This window comes from Rattus norvegicus, chromosome 20, assembly GCF_036323735.1.
Source record: "Rattus norvegicus strain BN/NHsdMcwi chromosome 20, GRCr8, whole genome shotgun sequence".
Lineage (NCBI taxonomy): Eukaryota > Metazoa > Chordata > Mammalia > Rodentia > Muridae > Rattus > Rattus norvegicus.
Window position 1 is genome coordinate 7,278,881 of NC_086038.1, and position 22,387 is coordinate 7,301,267.

General features: G+C 53.9%; 1 protein-coding gene and 1 long non-coding RNA gene across 4 annotated transcripts in view; one reads left to right on the forward strand and one right to left on the reverse strand.

The window, feature by feature from the left end:
* Cpne5 (copine 5) overlaps positions 1-12,079 on the reverse strand; it is an 82,571-nt gene extending 70,492 nt beyond the window's left edge. Inside the window, exons 1-3 of one of the 3 annotated variants that reach the window (NM_001107616.2) lie at positions 11,524-11,716; positions 2,141-2,181; positions 1,252-1,298 (exon numbers count right to left, since the gene is read on the reverse strand). In NM_001107616.2, coding sequence (NP_001101086.1) covers positions 1,252-1,298; positions 2,141-2,181; positions 11,524-11,618 — 183 coding nt within the window. In that variant the 5' untranslated portion in view covers positions 11,619-11,716. Of the gene's footprint in view, positions 1-1,251; positions 1,299-2,140; positions 2,182-11,523 lie in introns of all 3 variants that reach the window. The other 2 variants (XM_017601646.3, XM_017601647.3) reach the window with 2 other exon arrangements.
* Positions 12,080-15,974: 3,895 nt separating this feature from the next.
* On the forward strand, positions 15,975-18,307 carry LOC102547155 (uncharacterized). The gene is made up of 2 exons (XR_362042.5): positions 15,975-16,129; positions 17,375-18,307. It is a non-coding gene; the product is annotated as an uncharacterized LOC102547155 (long non-coding RNA).
* The last annotated feature ends 4,080 nt before the right edge of the window (positions 18,308-22,387 follow it).

Consider the following 22,387-nt stretch of genomic DNA (forward strand, 5'->3'; position numbering starts at 1 on the left):
GACCTAGGAGAGAGGCCATGGGGGCTGCAAACAGCAAGGTCCTGTGAGGGGCTCTTGTTTGGTACACACGGAGACACCACAGTGTGTCCACAGACGTGGAGTTAGAGGATCTGGTATTTGCTCTGCTGGGTGGCTCTGGTGGCCTTGCTTTAGTCTGGGCCCATTTTGTTGTTCTCCCGTTCCTCCGTGTTGGGAGTGGGAATGTGTGCTCTAGGCTGCCGTATCTTGGAAATGTGTAACTTGTGTTTGGTTTTGTTTTCTTCCCGTATGAGTTTACAGCCAAGAGTTGTCTTGAGTCTCCTGTTGGGACGGTTAAGAAAGTGGGGACAAGAGAGATGAACTGAACGCAGTTTGTAGTATGAGATGGGTGTGAGCCTTTTTGGGGTCAGAGGTAAATTTTCAGTCATTAACGCTTTTGGTTTAACTGAATTGAGAAACACATTGGTGATTTGCAAAGCAATCCTCCCCCTCTTCCTCCTCCTCCTCCTTTTCCTCCTCTTTCTCCTCCTCCTTCTCCTCTTCCTCTTCATCCTCTTTCTCCTCCTCCTCCTTCTTTTATTGACACAGGGTTTCTCTTTGTAGCCCTGGGTGTCCTGAAACTTGCTAAGTAGACCAGGCTGGCCTTGAACTCACAAAGTTCCTCCTGTCTCTGACTCTCGAGTGCTGGGATTGATGACTTCTGCCACCACGAATGGCTTAAAACACGCTTCCTTGTGTGTGCGAGGGAGTTTCCAGAGATCAGTAGGTAGACCATAGGGCTCTGATCTAACAAATGGATTTTTTCCCCTCCTTTTTAATGAGTGGTGTGGTGCCCTGAACACAGATTTTCTATGGAATGTCTGGGCGCCGGGGCTTAGGCAGAGGAAGCAGGTCAGTGGGGCTATGCCCCTGGGTATTTACTACTCCTTCTCCCGCATTTCCTTTATCCTCTGTTTCCTGTCCTCCACAGGGTGAGCAGCTCCCCCTTTCCATGTGCTTCCCCAACCAAGTGCTCAGGGCCAAGCAACCATTGCTAGACCCACCCCCATTATCTGAGCCAAAATCAATCTCCCTTCCTTTAAGCTCCTCTCAGTTTCAGAAAGCAACTAACAGTCGAGTCTCCCCTCTTCCCAGAGCTTCTTGAGGACAGGCACAGCCCACTCTGGCTTCAGGCTCCATACCCTCTGCTCGCCCCGCCAGCCTTAGGTACTACAGAGGGATGAACAACACAACACGCTGGTGCGTCCTGGGTAGGAAAGGGGCGGGACTTACCTCTCGCCATTGCTTGTTCTCCATCCCTTGAGTGTACATAACACACACTGGGGAGGAGAAGAGAAAACACGGGTTAATACCTCAGACCGAGAGGAAGGGAGGGCCTCAGCCTGGATTTGCTCGTCTGGGTTCGGAGAAAGGGCGGGCATCTGCTGAAGTAGCTGGGGCTTCAGTGAATGAAGGCCAGAAGAGCCTGGCCTCTAAACCTAGACCACAGTTGGTTTGCTACGCAGATCGGCCCCACATCTTGCACAAGCATCCGGCCAGCGAGTTTTATCTCCAGGTCCCCAGTGGGTCTCGCTCTCCATGACAACACCTTGGCACCTCTTTCGGGAGGGAACTCAAGGGCTGTCAATTGCTACACCATAGAAAGGGCCCGGGGTGTGAGGCGGGTGGGTACGTGGGTGTGACAGAGGACTGAGTGGCGGGTATGGTGAGGTTGGTGTCGGAAACACTGTCCTTCCAGAGTCGGAAGGGTTCCATGAGACCTGTTACTGTCACCAGATCCTCTCAACTGATGGGGAAACTGAGGCTCTGTGAAGGCCAAAGACCTACCCACACAAGGTCATGCTCATGGCCAGGACTGCTCTCCCAAACCCATGCTCATTCCCCCCCAGAGCAGAGCCAACTGGGGCTCATAGATAGAAGCCTTCTTGTGTCAGACGCCCCAACACCTCCCAAGCTGCTCTGAGGTGCTAAGTCCAAGGATGATGGCAGAGTAGGGGCCAACTCCCCAGTTCTCTGGACACCCTCAGCGGTTGCCAGCTTTGACTAACTAGCCCACACCTGCACAGCTCCAATACTTAGCCAGAGCGGCTGCTGGCCCCTGTCTCTAGTCGCCAGGCTGCTGTGTCAGTGGGGTGGCTGTTGCCATCAGAGAAGGACTTACGTGGATCAGACTTGGAAAACATGTCTTTGTCCAAGAGGTTCCTGAAAGAAGAGAGAGAGAGAGAGAGAGAGAGAGAATTAGCAGAGATAGAGGGAACTGGGTGTCTGGACCTAAAGTTGGTGCTGAGCCTGGAGATGGCCTCTGGTCTGGCCTCAGACAGAATAGAAAGGAAAGACATTCCTTAGCACAGTTGATCAACTTCATTAAATGCCCCGGGGCCATGAGGATTCCACATGTTTGACACGCTGGCACTCAGGTCAAGCAGAGGGAGACTGGAGACCAAGTGAGGCAGGAGTTCAAGGCCATCCTGGGGACTATACTGTGGATTAGAACAGCCTGGGTTACATGCAACCCTGTCTTTAAGGGGGCAGGGGCTGGAGAGATGGCTCAGTGGTTGGAGCACTGACCGCTCTCCCAGAGGTCCTGAGTTCAAATCCCAGCAACCCCATGGTGGCTCACAACCATCTGTAATGGGATCTGATGCCCTCTTCAGGTGTATCTGAAGACAGCAACAGTGTGCTCACAATGAATGAATGAATGAAGAAAGGGACAGTGTTCTTACATACAATAAATGAATGAACGAATGAATGAAGAATGAATGAATGAATGAGCTGGGAGTCTCTGAAGCCACTCCCGCCCCCCAGTATACTAAGATCTGAAGTGCTCCCCAACCCAAACCACAACCACAGCTTCTCCAGATTAGCACCATGGTGCACTGCACCTTGGAGATTCTCATTAACCAAACCTTAGTCAGCTTCAGATATCAGCCTTTCCTGCCTCTATCACTTAAAAATAAGAAATGAATGAATGATAACTATAACCCATGAGAAAGTGTCTATTTAACTTCTGGTCTCCCAGAATACATATCACAGTCCACTGATTCCCTCGTCCAGTACATACAGGAGAATTAATGAATGACTCCTCACCGAGGACCCAGCAAACCAGAACAGGAAGGACAGCAAGGGCTGGTCAGGGCGACACTCAGAGCCTTCATACACCCTGTTAGCTACAGACAGGCAAACTGCATCACATCCCGGCTCTGCATGGGTGACCCGACTACCTCGTGCCTCAATGTCCCCACTCATAAAATGGGGCTCAGGACAGCCCAGGGCTGCTTAGATCAATAAATGTGCATTGCCTGGCATTTACAGGTCAGTAAATGACCCCAAAGACCCCAAGACACGTCTGTTCAGCCCCCAAGAACCCCTACAGTTGTTCAGGCCCCCATTGGCTCAGAGAAACACAGCCTGTGAGACCAGGCCTTCAGCTTCAAGCAGGGCCCCAGTCACCAGGGCACTGACCAGACCAGACTAAACCAGATCTTAGGTGTTTTTCCTCTGCTTTCTCCTTTGGGAGAAAAGTCAAAATGTATTTTTTTCCCCCAAAAGAGCATAAAACCCTTCGGCTGTCTGCTCAGCTGCCTAGAGCTTGGCTTCTTTTGTGCCTTAAACCGAGGCTGGGAAGGCAGAGCCAAGGCTCTTTGCTTCCTGCCGCCCCCAAGGACTCATTTCCAACTCCCCAGCTCCCAGGGAGGCTGGGAGAAACATTACCAGGCTGTGGGGCCAGGAGCTGCTGAGGTCCCAGTGGAAGGTGATGGGGGATTTCCCAGCAGAGAGACCAGAGAGAGGGGCTGGTGAGGGGCTGGGACAGAGGCTCTGTCTAAGAGGATATGCCTCTCCCTGCCTGAGGTAACTACACCCCCTGGTTTTCTCTCTCGGAGGTGCCAAGCTTTGCACATAGCTGTAATGAGAAAGTACATTAAGACCCTGTACATCAGCCATCGCAGGCTGGGGACCCTCAGCAGGGATCACGGACCCTGGAGACAAGCAGATGGGGGGGGGGTGGTACTTGTGTGCTGGATACGGTTTTTTTTTTTTTTTTTTTTTTTGGTTCTTTTTTTCGGAGCTGGGGACCGAACCCAGGGCCTTGCGCTTCCTAGGTAAGCGCTCTACCACTGAGCTAAATCCCCAGCCCCAAGGATACGGGTTTGTCTTGTTCAATTCTCAAAGAAAACCAAGAGGCTGCAAACATTAGGCAAAGGCTAAGCCTGGCTCCCCAGGTCTGCTACCCGTGATTCTGAGGCAGGAAAATCACAAGTTCAAGGCCTGCTTGGGCTACATAGTGAGCTCAGTGGAATTCTGGCAACTTAGTTGTCTCAGAAGAACACAAGTCAAAATGGTTAAAGCTCAGGGGCCGGAGAGGTGGCTCAGTGGTTAAGAGCACTGACTGCTCTTCCAGAGGTTCTGAGTTCAAATCCCAGCAACCACAGGGTGGCTCACGACCATCTGTAATGAGATCTGATGCCCTCTTCTGGTGTGTCTGAAGACAGCTACAGTGTACTCATATACATAAAATAAATCAATAAATCTTTGAAAACAAAAATAAAAGAAAGGGAGGGTGATAGGGAACTCACTTAGCACGCACAAGGCCGCAGGTTCAATCCCAGCACAGGAAAAGGAAGGAGGAAGGGAGGGAGGGAAAGAGGCAGGCAAATTGGTTTCTTTGAACTGGGAACAGTGGTATACACCAGACAAGGTAATTAGTATGAGACTAGCTGGTGGTAGGCTCAGATGAACTGAGCCGCAAGTCCTGAGAGAACACAGATATCGCTTTGTTTTTCAAAATCAACTTCATGCCAAACATCTGGTCAATGGAGTAGATGAGGGGTGACCGCTCCCTCACACAACTGGCCAGGTCCTTTGTCAGGTACCTAACCTGGGACGTTCAACAGACCCTAATCTCAATACCAGCAGACGCTGGTTCACATTCCGAAAGGGAATGATCCGACCTCTCAAGTCCCAGTCACGGAGGTGCCCAGGAGCGCAAAACCTGGGATCTCCCACACCCATATGGGCCACCTATGCCCCTTCCACCACAGTGGCCCATCAGAGAGGAATGGAAAGACACCCATCTCCCGCACGCCTCACAAGAAGAAGTCATCAAAGAAGACAGGCCAGGAGGAAAGACCAGGGCATGTGTACCCACCACCACCTCCTTGCCATCTCCCTGCCAAGCAACCTTGCTAGGCCTAATGAGCACTTCTCACAGGGCATCCAGCAAGCCTTCTGGGGCTGGCGGCGTTTTTTATCGTTGCGAGATATTACCCTAATTGTCCCTGCCAGGTCGCAGGGTCAGGGGAGAGAGCTGTGTCCTCAGAAACAGCTGGGTGGGGATCCTACGTGGCCACGCTGCAATCTGTCTCTCTGGAGGGCCTCCCCACGCCTCAGTTTCTTGTAGGTACGTGGGGGTCACTTGCTTCTCAGAGCAGGTATAAGCCACCAGCTTAAACCGGAGACGGGAAGCGGCTTCGTTGCTCTGTCCCCTGGCACCGTGCCAGCTCTACTGGGTGAGCTCTATAGACTCTCCAAGCCACTCCCCAGCCAATCCACTCTCCCTATGTTACTGTCACGGCCCTCCACTCGGCCTGCCTGGCATCATATCCGACTTCCTGATGCACCCCACACCCTGCCAGCCTAGCATCCCAGCAACCAGAGGCTTGTCTGTGAGGTTAACTCCCGCTTAACAGCATCCGTTCCCCATGGTGTGAGAAGTCTCCAAAACTCCTGCCTGTCTCCTCCAAGGCTGTGTGTGGCTTATAGCTTCCCTCCCTCTCTGATCTCAGCTGGGTTCCCCCAACCACTCATCCTATTCCTGCCACACTGAACCCCCTGCACTTCTACAAGCAGAACAAGGCTTTTTCTGCCCCCGGGCCTTTGCACTTCCCTCCTTTCTGCTCTGCAAACCCCTCTGCTCTTCTCAGCGTCTTCACGGGCGTCACATGCCTCGCTGTCTGAATTGCATGAACTCGTTTGCTGATACGTCTACAGATTTAATCTGCCTATTAAAAAATTCACGTAGGGGCTGGGGATTTAGCTCAGCAGTAGAGCCTAGCAAGCACAAGGCCCTGGGTTCGGTCCCCAGCTCCGAAAAAAAAAAAAATTCACGTAGGATAGAACCGGTAGCTCATCCCTCTGATCCCAGCACTCGGGAGGCAGAGGCAATCAGATCTCCGTGAGTTCGAGGCCAGTCTAGTCTACGTGCAGTGAGCCCCAGGACAGCCAAGGCTACGTAGTAAGACCTTCAACTCTCGAAGAACAGAACAGGGCATAGCTTGTATAGTGCTGCGCCCATGTAAGCCCACCATCGTGGAAGCTGAGAGAAGGGGGGGATGGGCTTGAATTCACAAGGCCAGCTGAGGTACACACCGATACCGTCTCACAGACCAAAAGGGCCTGATGCTCAACGTCAGAACACTTGCTAGGGAAATGGCCAGGCCCTAGTTCCATCCTGGGCATTGGGTAGGCTTCCCTATTACTTACGCACTGCCGGAGTGTGAGCTGGGAGACCAGGGAAGGAAGCTACCGGAAGGCTGGCTTCATTATAGAAGTCTCTGTGCTTTGCCTCTTAGGCAAGCAAGAGGCCTGCTTTCCTTTCCCTTTTCCTGAGGGAGCACCGCCTGCCTCCGGGTCCCTCCAGGATCTCAAAGAGCCCGACCCCTCATCCTCGAGAAGCTCTGAAGGCCTTAACCACTGAGGACATGGGCCATCTATGGATCCACACCTCTAAAACCTGCTGACACTAACCGCAGGCATGGGCCTTCACCTCTCTGGGGCTTGATTTCCTAGGCAGACAAAAAAAGAAAAGCTGCAATTTACTGCAGAGGACTGTGGGGAGCTAAAAAGTCACAGTGGGGGGTCGGTGGGGGCAGGAGAGATAGCTTAGCATAAAGATGGGGGCCAGGGTCCCCAGAAATCCATAGAAATAGTGAGTGGGAATGACAGCCTGCCTGCAATTCCATCCCCAGAAGGCAGAAACAGAGTGCGTGCGTGCACGCTCACACACACACACACACACACACACACACACACACACACCCCACACCACACCAACCCGTGCAATCTGGCTAGAGAGATCTCTCTGCCGGTCACAACCCTTGGAGAAGCCAGACTTCCCCTAGACTTGAGGAGGTCAGTCGCCTTCCTGTGGAAGGAAGCTTGCTGGGAGCAGCAGTGCCAAGGAGCCCACTGAGGGGCGGTCACTCTGGTCCTCACCAGCCTGCAGCTGCCTCCACTTAGGAAGCCTGGTCAGGTGGTCAGGGCCCACTCCTCAGGTGAAGTCCTAACCCCAAGACACAGAGTTGGGAGAGGACAAAGTCAGACATTCAGGAAACTGACCATTGGTTTCCCAGGCAGCTGAAAAACAAACGCTCCCAATCTTCTAAGATGGTGCTATCTGAGGTGCTGGCTTAGACGGCAACCACTAGTATAGACGGAACACGTTTGCCTAACAAGGTTGGCAACTGCTCAGTCGAAATGTCCAACCTGTACCATGGTGACCTTCCCTGGCTTTGTTGACGATCTGGGTGTGGTCAATGGTTAAATGGCTCTCCTAATGCTGACTTACAGCGGCCACCAGGCTCTCCCCCTCCCCACGGCAGTCTCCCCTTCCTCTCAGGAGCAGGAGAGTGAACTCACATGTGTCTCCAAGGCCAGGACACAGCTCCAGAGCTGGGCTGTCTCTCTCCACAGGGTGCTGCACATTGGCTTAAACAGATGGCAGTAACCAACCTCTGGGGCAGAAGCCCAGTAACCCACTAGCTCCTGAGGGGCCGTCTAACCTGCCCTTGTATGCCTGTCTAATATGACCCTCCCGGACCAAGTGCAAAGGCTTCCTGTAATATGAAGAACTCAAGCTATTTCGACCACAGCTAAGACAGATGCTGGCCTGTCAGGGCCTCTGGAGGAAGAAGAGGGCAGGGGCCAGGTGAGCTTGGAATGGCTTTGCAGAATGGTTAACACTCCTAGTAGAAGGTCTGGGACTGACTGTCAGGGGGAAAGTCCTCGAGGCTCGAGGGTGTTTAAAGTCACATTTTCTAGCACGTCTGCTGGAATCCGTCGCCATGAACCATCTTTCCTCCGGGAATCACATCAAACCATCTCCTGGGCTCTCCCCATCGAACCGTAGACACAGACTTTGTTACTGCGTGATGTCCGCTGAGGGGCGATGCCTGCCACTGTTCTCGGATTAGTCCATCGAGTCGCTCTGATTGACAGGGATCACTGTGCTCTTTGACAGAGGGGGAAACTGAAGCCAGACTGGAGAAGCAGCTCAGCAGGAGTCCCAGGAACAGAGCCGGAGTGTGCCTCGGCGGCAGTGTGCTTGAGTGATATGTGTCTGATCTCCAGTGGCCTCAAGTGACTGTTCATTTGAGTGTGCGTGCACACACACACAGACAGGTAGGGGGAGATTATATGGAAACTGGCATTTGGGGGCTGGAGAGATGGCTCAGCGGTTAAGAGCACCGACTGCTCTTCCAGAGGTCCTGAGTTCAATTCCCAGCAACCACATGGTGGCTCACAACCATCTGTAATGAGGTCTGGTGTGTCTGAAGACAGCTACAGTGTACCATACATTAAATAAATAAATAAACAAATCTTTAAAAAAAAAAGAAAAGAAAACTGGGATTTGAACCCAGGAAGATATAAAGCCAAACTTCTTCTCCTCCTCCTTTTTCCTTCTTCCCCTTCTTCTTTTCCTTCTTCCTTCTTCTCCTTCTTCTCCTTCTCCTTCTCCTCCTTCTCCTCCTTCTCCTTCTTCTCCTTCTCCTCCTTCTCCTCTTCCTCCTTCTCCTTCTTCTCCTCTTCTTCCTCTTCTTCCTCTTCCTGTTCCTCCTCCTCCTTCTTCTCCTCCATGCCTGGCCAAGCTCACAATCTTAACCCATGTATCCAGTAGCACAAGGCTGGTTACACCCTCAGGCTTGGGTCTACCAGACTCAGTGACAGTAATTATTTCGGAGTGAACCACAGACTGACCCAAGATGTTCTCTCCAGAGGCAGAGGCCCTAATGTGCCTGTTCCTTGGTATTCTCTGCCTTCTGAACACACACTAGGCACCAGAGAGACTCTGGACAATATAGGACCCTGCCCTGGATGCTCTGTGTTCTGCTGAAGTGCTTGGGTCACGCACAGCACGTGTCTAGATCAGCCCCTAGGACACAGCAGAGGCCCTGGGGCTGGATCAAGGGAGCCAGAGAACCCATTAGCCACCCTGAAGCATTGCCCCCCAACTGTCCATCTGGAGGAAGTTGTCAACAGGGGTTACTGAGATGCTCATAGTAGGGCACCCCAAAGTTTCTACTCTAGGGGGTCCAGTCAGTGCTGACCAGGAGGCAGGAGAGGGGACTCTGTAACTGGTAAGCTTGGAATAAAGTGTATGAGGGCAGTGTGGGCTCCTCAGGTCTCCACCCTCCCCCAAAGCTGGAAAACTGGCCCCAGGTAAAGAAGAGATGATTTATAGAGCCAAGGCCACCCGGACTGTCCTGTCACCTCCCCTCTGTTCCAAGAGACCATTCTGTCCTGGTCTCTCCTCACCAAAACCACATCTCCCTCATTTTCACTTCAGGAGAGACGGAGAGGTTGTTCAGGCCTTCCGAAAGATGTGGATCATGTCCCTTCAGAGAGACCCTTCAGCAGGGTCAACCCAGAGCCTAACCTAGGAACTCTCCTGCACCAGGTACCTCTCACAGAGGACATCTTCATCCTTTGGATGCCTCCAGAAAACAGAGAGAGGATACAAGGGTTTCTGTCCGTCACCGTGGCCACCTGCTGCTCAATGTTCCCACCCTTCTATCCCCCTGTAGTGTTTGTGCCCACCCTGTGCCAAGTACATGAGCTACCTCTGCGAGGGAGGCTTTCCTGGGGGGAGACGGACTTCCCAGTTGGGAAACTGGGGCCTAAAGTTTGTCTCAAGTGGCAAGTCAGAGATCCCTAGCAAGGTGCCTGACTCCGGGTCTCACGGCTATGACGCCTTTATACGGGGCGGAAGGCTCCACGGGGCCTGTCTCGCTCGGGAATTTTCCTGCCTTCCATGTTCACTCCGAAGCTCTACACTCAGGGTCCTGGGGATGTAGAAGCTGATGTCTTTTGGGACAAAAGGATGTCCCTGAAAGAGATAAGCACAAAGCCCTTCCCGGTAGGGAACAGGCTGTTCAGAAGCTCAGAGGTGGGAAGGCTCCAGGAGACAACTGAAGAGACTGAAGGTGACAGGCGTGATTGAAGGCGGGAGGCAGGGCTGTGGTGCAGAAGGAGGGCAAGCTAGCAGCTGCTGACAGCTGAGGAGGTGAGACGGGGAGCTAATGGGCCATCAGGAAGCTCCCAGCAGAGTGAAGGCAAGTTCAAATTGTCTCTGTGTGGGACTGAGGGGTGGGGGATGGACATGCATCTGGGAGTCACCACGGCAGTCTCCCCGGGAGAGCCTGGCTGGGGACACCACCTCAGCAGCCCTCACCTCAAGTCCTCAGGAGGAAGTTCCCCCAGAATCCATCCTCTTTCACACCCTAGGCCAGCATCTCAGGCCATATGGACACTTCCCCAGTGTCTCAAACTCAGTAACTCAGAGCTGAGGGGACCTGAAGCAGACAAAGTCTGACCCAACGGTGACCTGCATAGATTAGAGGTGAGTGATTCGGAAAAAGGGTACGATGGGGCTCCAGAAATACTCTATGGGCTATTGCCAGGACCTCAGGGTGAGTTATATAGGCACCACAATGTCCCTCACAGAACTATCAAAGCAGTGTGCCTAGGGTCAGCCACATGTCTGTCCAGCCTCGGGGCAGCCTATTCAGAGAACCTGGGAGGCCCAGCCTCTCAGAGAAGCCCAACCTGTATGGCATTACTGGGGACTTGGGGGTGGCAGTCTACAAAGCAAACTCCTTCCTCCTCCTCTTGCCTGGGGATTCTGGACACCGCATCACCAGCCTTTCCCTCTTTGGGCTTAAGATTTTTCCATCGGAGTTACTGGTTTTTAATGGCGCCACGCCACTCTAAGTTCGGCAGGGCTTCCTGCTCTCTGAGACTACTGTCCCGGTTGATCCTTCTTGCTGGAGGCTAAAGCAAGAGGCTTTAAAATCCTGGGTTCTAAGACAGTGGAGGAAAGGGGAGGAGGCTAGGGCAAAGGCCAGAGAAGGGGGAGAAGGGAGGTCACAGTAGGCACAGAGGGTCATGCCTGAGAGCAATGGCGCCAGTCTCTCTCGCTTCTCCTTTTGGAAAAGGATAAATCAGAGAGAGAGCGAGCCTGAGTGGAGACCCTGGAGCAGCTCCTCCCCTTCCCACTCTGGTGCTGGGACCCCTGTTTCTGTGTCCTCCTCCTGCTCTGGAAGCAACAGCTCCAAACCAAACTTTCTGGGAATCTGACCCCCTGCCTGGCTGCCCATTCAGCTGTCGCCAACCGCCGCTGGGCAGGGGGTCTCCGAAGACAGGCAGCGGGGCGCCCGGGAGATGAGAACCCTGAAAAGCAGGGTCGCTAAGCAAAAGCTGGAAGCTATAGAGAAAGAGGGACTCTGGTCCAGGGGCGGGGCAGGGGGACCCGAACCGCGGGCGGCTCACCTGCAGGACACGGTGATCTCCACCTTGGTAGCCGGGATGCTGCCCGCCAAGGAGTCGAACTCGCTGAGCGACGCCATGTCCTCGGGCTGATCCATCGCCCACCGTTCCCCCCACCCCACCCCAAATTAGTCAATATTCCTGCGCGATTCACGCCTCCTCCGAAGCGGCTGCAGCCCTGGGCTGGGCGGCCAGGGGAGGAGAGGAGCGCGAAGAGGGGGCGTGGGAAGTGCGAGCGGGAAGGGGGCGGAGAGCGGGGGCCGCGGAGAAACGGGGCGCGGGAGCTGCTGCGGGGAGGTGGGGGCCGCGGCGAGGGAACCGGGGCGCAGCTGGGAGGGGTCCCAGAAGGGGCGTGGGGTCTCGGGGAGGGGGACGAGGACTGCGCCGCCTGGGGCTTGGGGCGCAGCGCCACGTCTTCTGCTAGGGCTCCGGCTCCGGGGTGCCTGGACTGCGGGAAAATCAAATGTGCCCGGAGTCCCCGCCGCCTCCCGCCAGGCGCGCGCTGCGTGCGGGGTCCGCGGGCGCCGGAGGGGCCGCCCGCAGGGGCCGGGGCGGGGCCGGGGCGGGGTCTGAGCGGGGCGAGTGTAGGAGCGATGTGTGAGTGTGTGAGTGTGCGCGCGTGTATGTGTGTGTGCACGCGCGTGGCGGGCGTGGGGACGCGGCTCCGGATGACGGGGACAGGGCTAGCGACAGCCAGAGAAGGTCCCAGGGCGCGCACCGCCCTTTGCGCAAGTCCCCCACCCCACTTGTTCAGTCATGGTCTGTGTGTTGGGGGAGGGCGACAGTCCAAGGGGCACCTGTTTGGGCAGCATCTAGGCGGGGTTCGGGGAAGTGGGCTCTGCTGAGTGTGCACACCGCCACCGGAGGGTCTAAGCCCAGAGCGAGCTCTCCATCTCCCTTTTGGGGAGGCGGCGACCAGCCTGGTGCCAGGAAGGTTGGTCTAGTTTCCGACGTAGGGTAGGTCAGTGGGCGCTTGCCCATCCGCCTCTGGTGTCCGCCAACCCTAGTCTTGGCTAGTCGCCCAACCTTTACCCAGCTCCGTCGTCTTCCTCCTCCTCTCGTCGTGACCATAGGGGCCGAGCCAACCCCCGGGTCTGTCTGGAAGCTTCCTCCACTAGACTGAGTGGTTGGCCTCAGCTCCCTGGGCTTTGCAACCAGTACCCCAGTATACCTGGCTCAGAGCCCTGCACTGGGAAGCGAGGGGAGGGTCAAAACATCTCTCAGGCAGTCTTTTCCCAGCCAAGCCTGAGGTCCCTGCGGGGCTCAGCCTGCCCTCTGGGCCTGGGGTTGCAGCTCCAAGCTAGCTCCTGGAGGCTGTACACGTAGTTTCCTCTCCAGCAAATCCACCCGCGGCCCCTCCTCAGCTTCAGTGTAAGCTTTGCTAAGACAAAACAGAGCTGAGCTGCAACTTCCTCAGCCACCACCACCTCCTTACACATCGTGGATGCTGGTCGCTATCAGTGGTGGCCTTCTGGCAACAGGGCATTCCGAGCAGGTGCACGCAAATGCTGTTTGAAATCAATTTTCAATACATCAGTCAGAGCCAGAGTCGAAGACAAACAGAACACCTTCCTTGGACTTGCACAAGTGATTTCTGTTTACCTACGGTCTCCAGATCAGCTGGACTCAGTTCTGTCACCTGGGCAGACAGCCAGGAGGAGCACTGGATTGGGGGGGGCAGGGGGGGCGGAGGTTGGTGGGAGCAAGAGAAGGGATGACTCACTTTTGGGTTGGGCCTGGGGCTCTCCCTGCACAGTCTCCCCTTATTTCTTTGTGGGTTTTTGTTTGTTTGGTTTTTATTGTTTTCCAATTTTCAATTGATCTCAAATTTAGAACAAAATCCAGCCTGAACCCCAAGTGAGCTGTAGTCAATATGTCTAAAAGTATCGTTCAATATGGTAATGAGACGGAATGAGCAGCAAGGAGACGTTTCCACCCAGTCCGGTCCTCTGTATGTGTTCTTAGGATGAGTACAATTTCTAACACCATATACACTATACAGAGGAATGGTCTGGAAGCATAAAGATTTGAAGTGACCTGGTGACATTTGTGATTAGGAATGTGCTTTTATTTTATTATTATTGGTTTGTTTTGTTTTTCAAGACAGGGTTTCCCTATGTAGTCCTGGCTGCTCTGGAACTTGCTCTGTAGACCAGGCTGGCCTCGAACTCACAGAGATCTGCCTGTCTCTGCCTCCATGCCGGGATCAAAGGTCTGCACCACCGCTGCCTGGCAGGGAGGTGTTTTAAAATACAATTCTAATGATCGGGCAGAGACTAGGTTACCCCTTTACCCCGGGCATGCTGTGGGCATGGGGTAGCAAGGGCAGTGCCGCTCACCAGTCACCACACCCCTCTGTCTCTGATGTCCTCTTTGGGGTGGCAGCTATAGAGAGGCAGAGAGGCTGTTCCACTGAGACTGTTGTGCTGATGACCTTGAAAAATGACAGCATTTGGAGGGGTGACTCTGGGTCTCCTTGCAGAAGAACGCAGCCTGTATTGGCTCCTCCCTCCCCAACTGGTTGTAAAGCTCTGCCGGCTGGCTCTCTTTGGCAAGAACAAACCGTATCTGGTCATTTCTTTGTCAAGTCCTAGGCTTGAATAAAAAGAAGGAGGAGGAGGAGGAGGAGGAAGAGGAGGAGGAGGAGGAGGAGGAGGAGGAGGAAGAAGAAGAAGAAGAAGAAGAAGAAGAAGAAGAAGAAGAAGAAGAAGAAGAAGAAGAAGAAGAAGAAGAAGAAGAAGAAGAAGAAAAGGCAGGTGACAGTGATGCACACTTTTAATCCCAGCACTCGGGAAGCAGAGGCAGGAGGATCTCTGTGAGTTCCAGGCCAGCCTGGTCTACAAGGGAAGTTCCAAGACAGGCAGGGCTATGTAGAGAGACCATGTCTCAAAGGTAACCACGACAAAGGGCAAAAAGAATCTGTTCCTAAAAGCCCCAGGATAGGGGCTGGAGAGATGGCTCAGTGGTTAAGAGCGCTGACTGCTCTCCCAGAGGTCCTGAGTTCAAATCCCAGCAACCACGTGGTGGCTCACAACCATCTGTCATGGGCTCCGATGCCCTCCTCTGGTGTGTCTGAAGACAGCTATACAGTATACTTATATAAAATAAATAAATCTAAAAAAAGCTAGTTGGGCTTCAGGACATGTAGAACGAGCCAGCACTGAGGCCTAGAGAGCAGAGGGATCAGGGGACAAGGGGGAAGAATGGGAACCAGGAGGGGAGGTGACTGAGTGGTCACACTGAGAGTGAGGCCTTGCATGGGTGCTAGAGTCAGCTCTGAGACAGACTGGACAGAGCGTCTGAGAGATCAGGGAAAGCAGGGTGACTGGAAGGGCCACTGATCCCGCACAAGGACTGGGTCCCAGGACTCTTCTCACTCTTTCTGCCCAAACAGGGCTTCCACCAGCTTTCAGCTCCATGGCTAACATGGCTGACAGCTATATGCTCCAGAAGGACTCACCTTCTGACACTGCTAGCCTGACACACAGGGTCAGAGTGTCCCAGAGTGGGAGAAGGTCTCAGGCTGAGACACAGACTCCAGCAGGTGTACTGGGCTTAACTTTCACCCCATCAGGGAAGCTGAGCTGCATTCACCAGAAGAGGGCATCAGATCCCATTACAGATGGTTGTGAGCCACCATGTGGTTGCTGGGAATTGAACTCAGGACCTCAGGAAGGGCAGTCAGTGCTCTAACCACTGAGCCATCCCTCCAGCCCGTTGAGTTGCGTTCTTCTGGGACAACTGTAGAACATAGGCCGGGGCTGTGCCTGGCAGCCACAGATCTAGAACGTGTGTCTGGAGTGAAGCCTAAAGGTTGGTGGGGGTAGAAGATGAGGCCAGGAGGTGGGTGAGAAGACACAGTGCCAGGTTCCAGCTGCCACCAGCTTGTCCAAAAGGGAGGCACCAATGGAGGTCTGGGAGGCACAGGTCGGGCCCAGAACAAAACTCTCCGATGAGTGTCCGGAGCACGGCTTTAAAGCAAACCCATGCATTTGGGTGAATTTGTTCTCTACTGTTTTTCTTTTTTCTTTTTCTCTTTCTTTCAGAGCTGAGGACTGAACCCAGGGCCTTGTGCTTGCTGGGCAAGTGCTCTACCACTGAGGTAAATCCCCAACCCCGGATTCACTCTCTAGAATGTGTACTCTGGTCACCTGGCCACCCGTGACATCCTGACAAACCTTCTGGTGACCCATCACGTGCTACAGACTGACTCTGGGGGGGGGGTGTTAGAACCCAGATCGGAAGCAACCGTGACCCCCGGCCCACCCACCACAGAAGCATCATCACCCCTCTGATTAAGAACCTCGAGCACGGACCCGGGGCCGTGCCCGGAAGAGTTGGGAATATCAGCGTCAGCACTTCTCCTTCACCGTCCAAGACTGCAGACGGCCTTCATCTGACCTGATTCGTGGTGTTAATGATGGCAGAGCAATTTTGAGAGGCGGCTCTCGGCATCTATAAGGAGGGGAAAAGCACTGAGGGCCGGGGACCAAGCTCCTTGCAGAAGAGGCAGCTGCAGTCACCCTTCTGCTCAGCCCCTCCCCTCCAGAGGCACTTTGAGTAAATGCTCGCCCTCCGATCTGCCCTGTTACAACGGGAGAAAGTTGATGTGAGTGTTGCAGCACCGGAGTGAGCAAGGGGACATTGTGTGTGTGTGTGTGTGTGTGTGTGTGTGTGTGTGTGTGTGTGTGTATGTCTTGGGTACGGGGGTACCCATGCTATATGTGAGAACATTGCTGGGTGAACACAGCCTTGGACCTGGCAGGGTGCATAGCTTACTTAAAGGCATGGGCTTCAGTTGAGCCCCTCATTTACTTGTGCTGTAAATACCCTGTACCCCTTACGTGGCAGCCTCATCCGGAGGAGAGCCAGGGGGGCAGGAGGAAACTTGAAACCTTCCTAGCAGCAGGAAAGAGGTAAGATGTGGAGTCTGACTCCATCCAGTATTAGAAATACTAGAAGGAGCGTGGCTCAGAGACCCTGTAGGTTAACCCCTTTGATTTCGGAAAAGCTTAGAGGCCAGTGATGGGTTCAAGGTCATAGGAGTCTTCCCCAGTGAGAAACCCCACTCATTACAGTGAGGCTAGACACCCCAGAGCAGTGAGGACCTGCCTCAGATAGGGTGGGGCCGAGCCATTTCCAATGGGGCCGGGAAGATGTTGGGCTCCCTGAGAAATGCCCAACCTTCCCCAGGGTGAAGCTCAGACTGTTGCTGTAACTCGGGATTCCCTTCTTTTGGGACCAGCTCCCAATTGGCTGGCCCTCCATGGCCTGCCTTTCTTTTTTCTTTTTCTTTTTCTTTTTTTTTTTTCCGGAGCTGAGGACCGAACCCAGGGCCTTGCGCTTTCTAGGCAAGCGCTCTACCACTGAGCTAAATCCCCAACCCCCATGGTCTGCCTTTCTTTTTGGCTTTCTCCCTTCATTCTCTCTCCAGATGATGGAGGCCTCTTGCCCTACAGTCCACACGTGTGTGTGTGTGTGTGTGTGTGTGTGTGTGTGTGTGTGTGTATACACTAATGCATGCAGCACAAATCACCCTCTGCCCAAGATCCCCCACCCCCATGTTATCATCCCACACTAGAACATTCCATTAACCTCTCTGGCTGCATCTCTTTGGTCACTCCAGTGACCACAGCCAGCCACACAGGCCTTCCTGGGCCTGCAGGTCACCAACTAGGCCTTTATATCCGCTCTTTTGTTTCCCTTGCTTGGAAGAGTGTTCCCGGTCTGTTTCAATGCCCCCCAGCCCTTCAAAGAGACCCTCCCCCAGAGCTCTCCCCACCACAGGAGCTTGTCACTCACCGATGCCTATCTCTGTGTTCTTTTCCTTTTGTCTGTTTTTTCACTGGGAAAGCTTTACACAGACGAGGGCTGTCTTGCTCACAGTTGATTCGGCACTGGAGGACAGTGCAGGTACCAACAGTTCACACGTGGAGGGCTCTTGTTGCATCCGAAATGCCCGCTCTCGCCTCTGGAAGCACCAAGTCCTTCAGAAAGACCCCCCAGAGCCCTCGTCCGTGCCATCTGACGAGTGCCCATCACACGCATCATTAAACATTTATTCTGCGTGTCTCAGGAAGAAAGAAGCTAGGAAACTGTGTGTCAACCATCTGGCTGACACCGTCAGGGTCTGGGGCCAGAGCCTCGCAGAAAGGAAGGAGAGGCTGTCTCCCTGCATCTTATTCACTGAGAACCCTCCATGAACACAGCATCGAGAATCACACATCTGCCGCCCACTCAGCCCTGGCCACCGTCGTCCCACTAAACAAGTCTCTGCTCCTGCACCAGTTCCTACACCCAGCCATCTCTAGGGTGGAGGGCTCAGGCGGCCATGGCAGCTCAAGAGTTTTCTTCCTAAGGAAGCTGCAGATGAATGGGCAGCGAGGAACCTGGACTGAGACTGCTTCAGCAGCTGGCTTCGTTCTAGGTCTCCCATGCTCACAGAGCTAAGAGCCCTGGGGAGGATGCAAGCCTCCGGTCTTGTAAACTGAGACCCTGGCCTCAGGCAGACTTCTTCCTGATTCTCGGAGCAATGTCCAACTTCGGTCTCACTCCAACCCAGCGTAAACATCACAACCTGTCACCTCCCTTGATTTCCCTCCCTGGCAAACTTCATCCAGTAGCGGTGTGGTGTGGGTTGCAAACCTCAGTGCTGCAGAGGTCTTAAAAGATGGCTCTGCGGATCTGGAAACTGAGGCCCATGGAGGGAAAGAAATCCCTTCAGGGCCGTTTGCCAGCGGATGGTAATTAGCAACAAAAGCTAATAAATACTCAGATTCAAATTAGAGTCTGGGTTTTTGTTGTTGTTGTTCCTTTTGGAGACAGAATCTCATGTAGCCCAGGTTGGCCTCAAATTCTCTATGCCCCTGCCTCCACCTCTAGGGCGCTGGGATTACAGCACTTGGTTTTAGATAGTTCTGAGGATCAAACTCAGTAAGCACTCTACCAGCCGAGCTATATTACCAGTCTAGGCCCACGTCGACCTTGATCTGACCATAGTCTTAGCTGGCCCCGAACCCATCCGCTACCTTCCTGCCTCAGTATGAACCATTTTACCTCAGCTCCCTCTAGATGGTTGCCTTAACTTTCACCTCATTAACACACAGATGTACCATTTCTGACCCTGCAATGAGGTCCGTGTGCTCACCCCTGGTGACAGGATCCTCGAGAGCTAGCTTGGATGCCCCAGGCCTTTTCTCTCAGGCCGTGCATGTGCATCAGACTACACCTCTTCCAGATTAGCCCAGACCCCATGATCTGACCAGTGCTTCACTTCCGATTGGTGTACATGAGGGTGGGGGCGGGGCTGGGGTCGGAAGGCTTGGTTCTTACCTGGACTCCACAGCCTGACTTTGCCCAGCCTCGACCTGGGTCCAAGTTTTCATCTTTCTCGACACCCCCCACCCCGCCCCCAACTCCCTTTATAGTGTTGGTGCTGGAAGCTAAGGCCTAGCCCATGCCAGCAAACACTCTGCCACCCAGCTACACCCCCAGCTCCTAATTCCAAATGAAAACAGCCTCCTCCCTCCCTCGTGCGGCAAGCTGGCTTGCTTTGGGGCTTGCTGAACACCCTGCTCCATGCTAAGACCCTCTCCCCTTGTCTGAGCATCTTAGAAAACAGGAGATTTGGTCTCAAGCTGAAAAGCAGACTCAGCTCCTCCCGGTCCTGCCGGCTTCCAACTAGCGAGCATGATGTCTTCTCAAGCCGAGGAGGAGCAGGGAGACACAGCCTCTCTCTCCGCCAATTCCATTCCTGGAACTCCTCCTCCTCCTCTGACTAGCTCCAAAGACCCTGGGGTGGGGGGTGGGGATAGAAGAGGGGGCTGTTGCTGCCCCACCGCCCTGGCTGTCTCTCCTAGCGGTACCTGTACAGGGCAAGCCTGGGAAGCCGCTGAGGATGAAATCCCTACTCCCCCCCCCCCCCCCCTTAAGCTCTAAATTGATTTTCACGCCATGCGACTCGTATTTGCTTGCCTGGCTGCAGAGGTAACTGAAATGTGCACAGAAGGCCAGGAGCCTGGCTTTGTGTGCAAGCCGAGGTCCCGGAGGCCCTGCCCTGGCGAGCCTGCTGGAGTCTTCAGCTGCCTGCCGAGATTTCCCTGAGTTTATTAGCTCTGCTTCCCACTCCCGGCAGCTCATCAGACACATTCTCGTTGGCCTGCCTCCTCTACCTTTGGCTAGGAATGGCTGCCCTGACCGAGGGAAATGGCTGTTCTCCGGTTCTCTGATAATTCCATCAGCCCTTAGGTGAGACTCAGGTGTCAGGCTTGTGCCACCGGCCTAGAGCAGTTGTCTTACCATCCTCTCTGCTGGGATCTCTGTTCATTAGGTTTCCCCCAGTAGGGAAAAGATAGGGTCAGGGGTATAATTCCATGGCACAGGTTTTCTTCAGTATGTTCCATGCTCTGGGTCCTATAGGTACACACACACACACACACACACACACACACACACACACACACGTGAACTTCCAGCATGACCAGCATGACAGAGGGACAAAGCAAACCAGGGAGGAAGGTTATTTTGCAGCCCTGCATTTGAGGATCCACTGGAACCAGAAGTGTAAGGCCGCCCCACCATGACCTGAGCTCACCAAGTCCCTCGTTCCTCCTGTTTCCGGAAAAGGAGCCACAAAAAGCAAAGTCTTCAGGATTGAACGTGGCTGCAAACAACGGTAAACTGTGGATTCCCCTCCCTTTGATGACTTTGCCTACGTGTATATGCTGACCCGGAATAGCCACTTTCCCTGTCAGTTAATGAGGAAGCAGAGATGTGCCCGGCCCCTCCCCCACACCGCCTCTGCCTGTATTGAGTACACCGGGCACAGCTCTTAACGGAGCCCAGCCAGACCCTTGAGGAGGGGAAAGTGGTTTCCATGAGCCTGGCACAGCGGTTCGGCCATTACATTTCTGACCCAATTAACACGCTGATCAGGGTCATGTGTGTCCTGGGCCCCAGCGGCCGGCTTCTGGGAAGGAGCCTGAGAGTACAGAGCAGGGTGGATGTCCCCACCTGCAAGGTCATCTTCCCCCTCTATGTATCAAGACGGGGACAACGGAAAAAGAGCTAAACTCAGCAAGACATCCCCAAGTCCGTCCCTCGATAGCGATAGGGGCTTTGGGCCCATTGTTCCGTCTATTCACTCACTTTACTGGGCTTTGGTCCTCAGTTTGTTCATCTAGAAATGGGTGTAATAAGGTCAGCCTCGGTTTGGGTGATAAAGACAGAAATGCACACTGGAGGGTGGCGGCGACATGTGCCTTTAATCCCAGTGCTCGGATCTCTGAGTTCAAGGCCAGTCTGGTCTGTAGAGAGTTCCAGGACAGTCAGAGATACAGAGAGATCCTGTCTCAAAACAAAGCAAAACAAAAACAAAGACAGAAATACTCAAGTTGAACTGTTTTCTCAAGCGAAGTTATTTCCTGGCTAATGTCAGTGAAGGACTCCGGATTACCACAGAAAGGATGATTTTACTGCTCGGGGAGGACTAAACAGAGAGGAGAAGCCAGCTTTTTAGGCCCAGGCCCCAGGCTCCTGCAGCCCAGACCTGGGAGTGTCTGCCTAGACTAGCTGACAGAAGGTGGAGCACCCTGGCTCTCGTAGGCTCATTCTGCTGGGCTCAAAGCTCAATTCTAGTTGGTGGCAATCTGAGCAGTCCTCGGTTTTCTTCATTCCAAGAGCAGCTGGCTTCGGCTTAGTAAAATCATGAAAGGTGTTTCTGTCTTCTGAAGCAGCCGCAAGGCTAAACTGCATTCACAGCGGCCTCTAGTGGCAGACTTCCAAAATAGCGTGCGAAATGCAAACTTGGCAGCTGGAGGAAATCTTCTCAAATTGACCTACATTCAGTCTTGAAGCTGAAACCAGAGTTCAAACCTCAGCCTGACGAACAGGGAGGCTCAATTCAAGGTGTCACGTGGCTCTCCAAGGTGACACGAAGACCTCACACTCCTGCGTTCGCACGTCTTGCCCTGTGGTTTTAGACAGGGGTCTTAAAAAGACTTATTTTAATGTGTTTGTATGAGTTCATGTGTAGGTACCGTGTGTGTGCAGGAGCCCATGCAGGCCAACAGGGAGAGTCAGACGCCCTGAGTTAACTGGAGTTACAGGCTGCTGTGAATCCCCATGTGGGTGCTGAGAGCTGAATGCTGGTCCTCTGCCCGAGAAGCAGGCACCTGCTCTTATTGCTGAGCCATCTCCCACCCAGATACAACTCTCGAATTTTTGTTTTTCCCTCTGGAAGGCAGGGACCCCGCTATGTAGGCCAGAGTGGTCTCAGGCTCGCCACCACAGGCGGGATTCCAAATCACCAGTTTGGAAGAACAAGCAGGAGTGCGAGGTCTCCATGGGACCAGCCCAGCCTTCTTGAGGCTGCTGGACCGGCCTCTTTCCGGACGCTTACCTGCATCACAGGGGCCTATTCTTTGGAACCCGGTTCTAAGGGCACGGAGTGCTTCTTGGCAGGAAGCACTCAACTCGAACACATGTTCCTGCCAATGCTTTTCCTCCTCCGCACCCTGCAAGCGTGGTGCCGGAGGGGCCACGGGGAGGCTCAGATTGGCTCGAGGATCTGGGTGGGGGGAGGAGCAGTTTGTGGGGAAAGCTATTTTGACATATTCTGGAGACGGGATCCAAAAATAAACGAAGCCGAGGACTTCCAGAGGGCTGAGTGGAAAGGGCTTTTGCTGTCACACCAGCCAAACCAGGATCTGTGACTCTGGGCGCAGCGATTTTGGCCAACGAGCCTCCGTTTCTTTTCTGATGGAGGACGTTTTATTTGATTCACTCGGCAATGTCCTCAAAGCGTTTCGAAGGTGCTGGGACACCACGGAATGAGAACAGGGCAGGGCCTTGCTGAGGTCAAAGCACA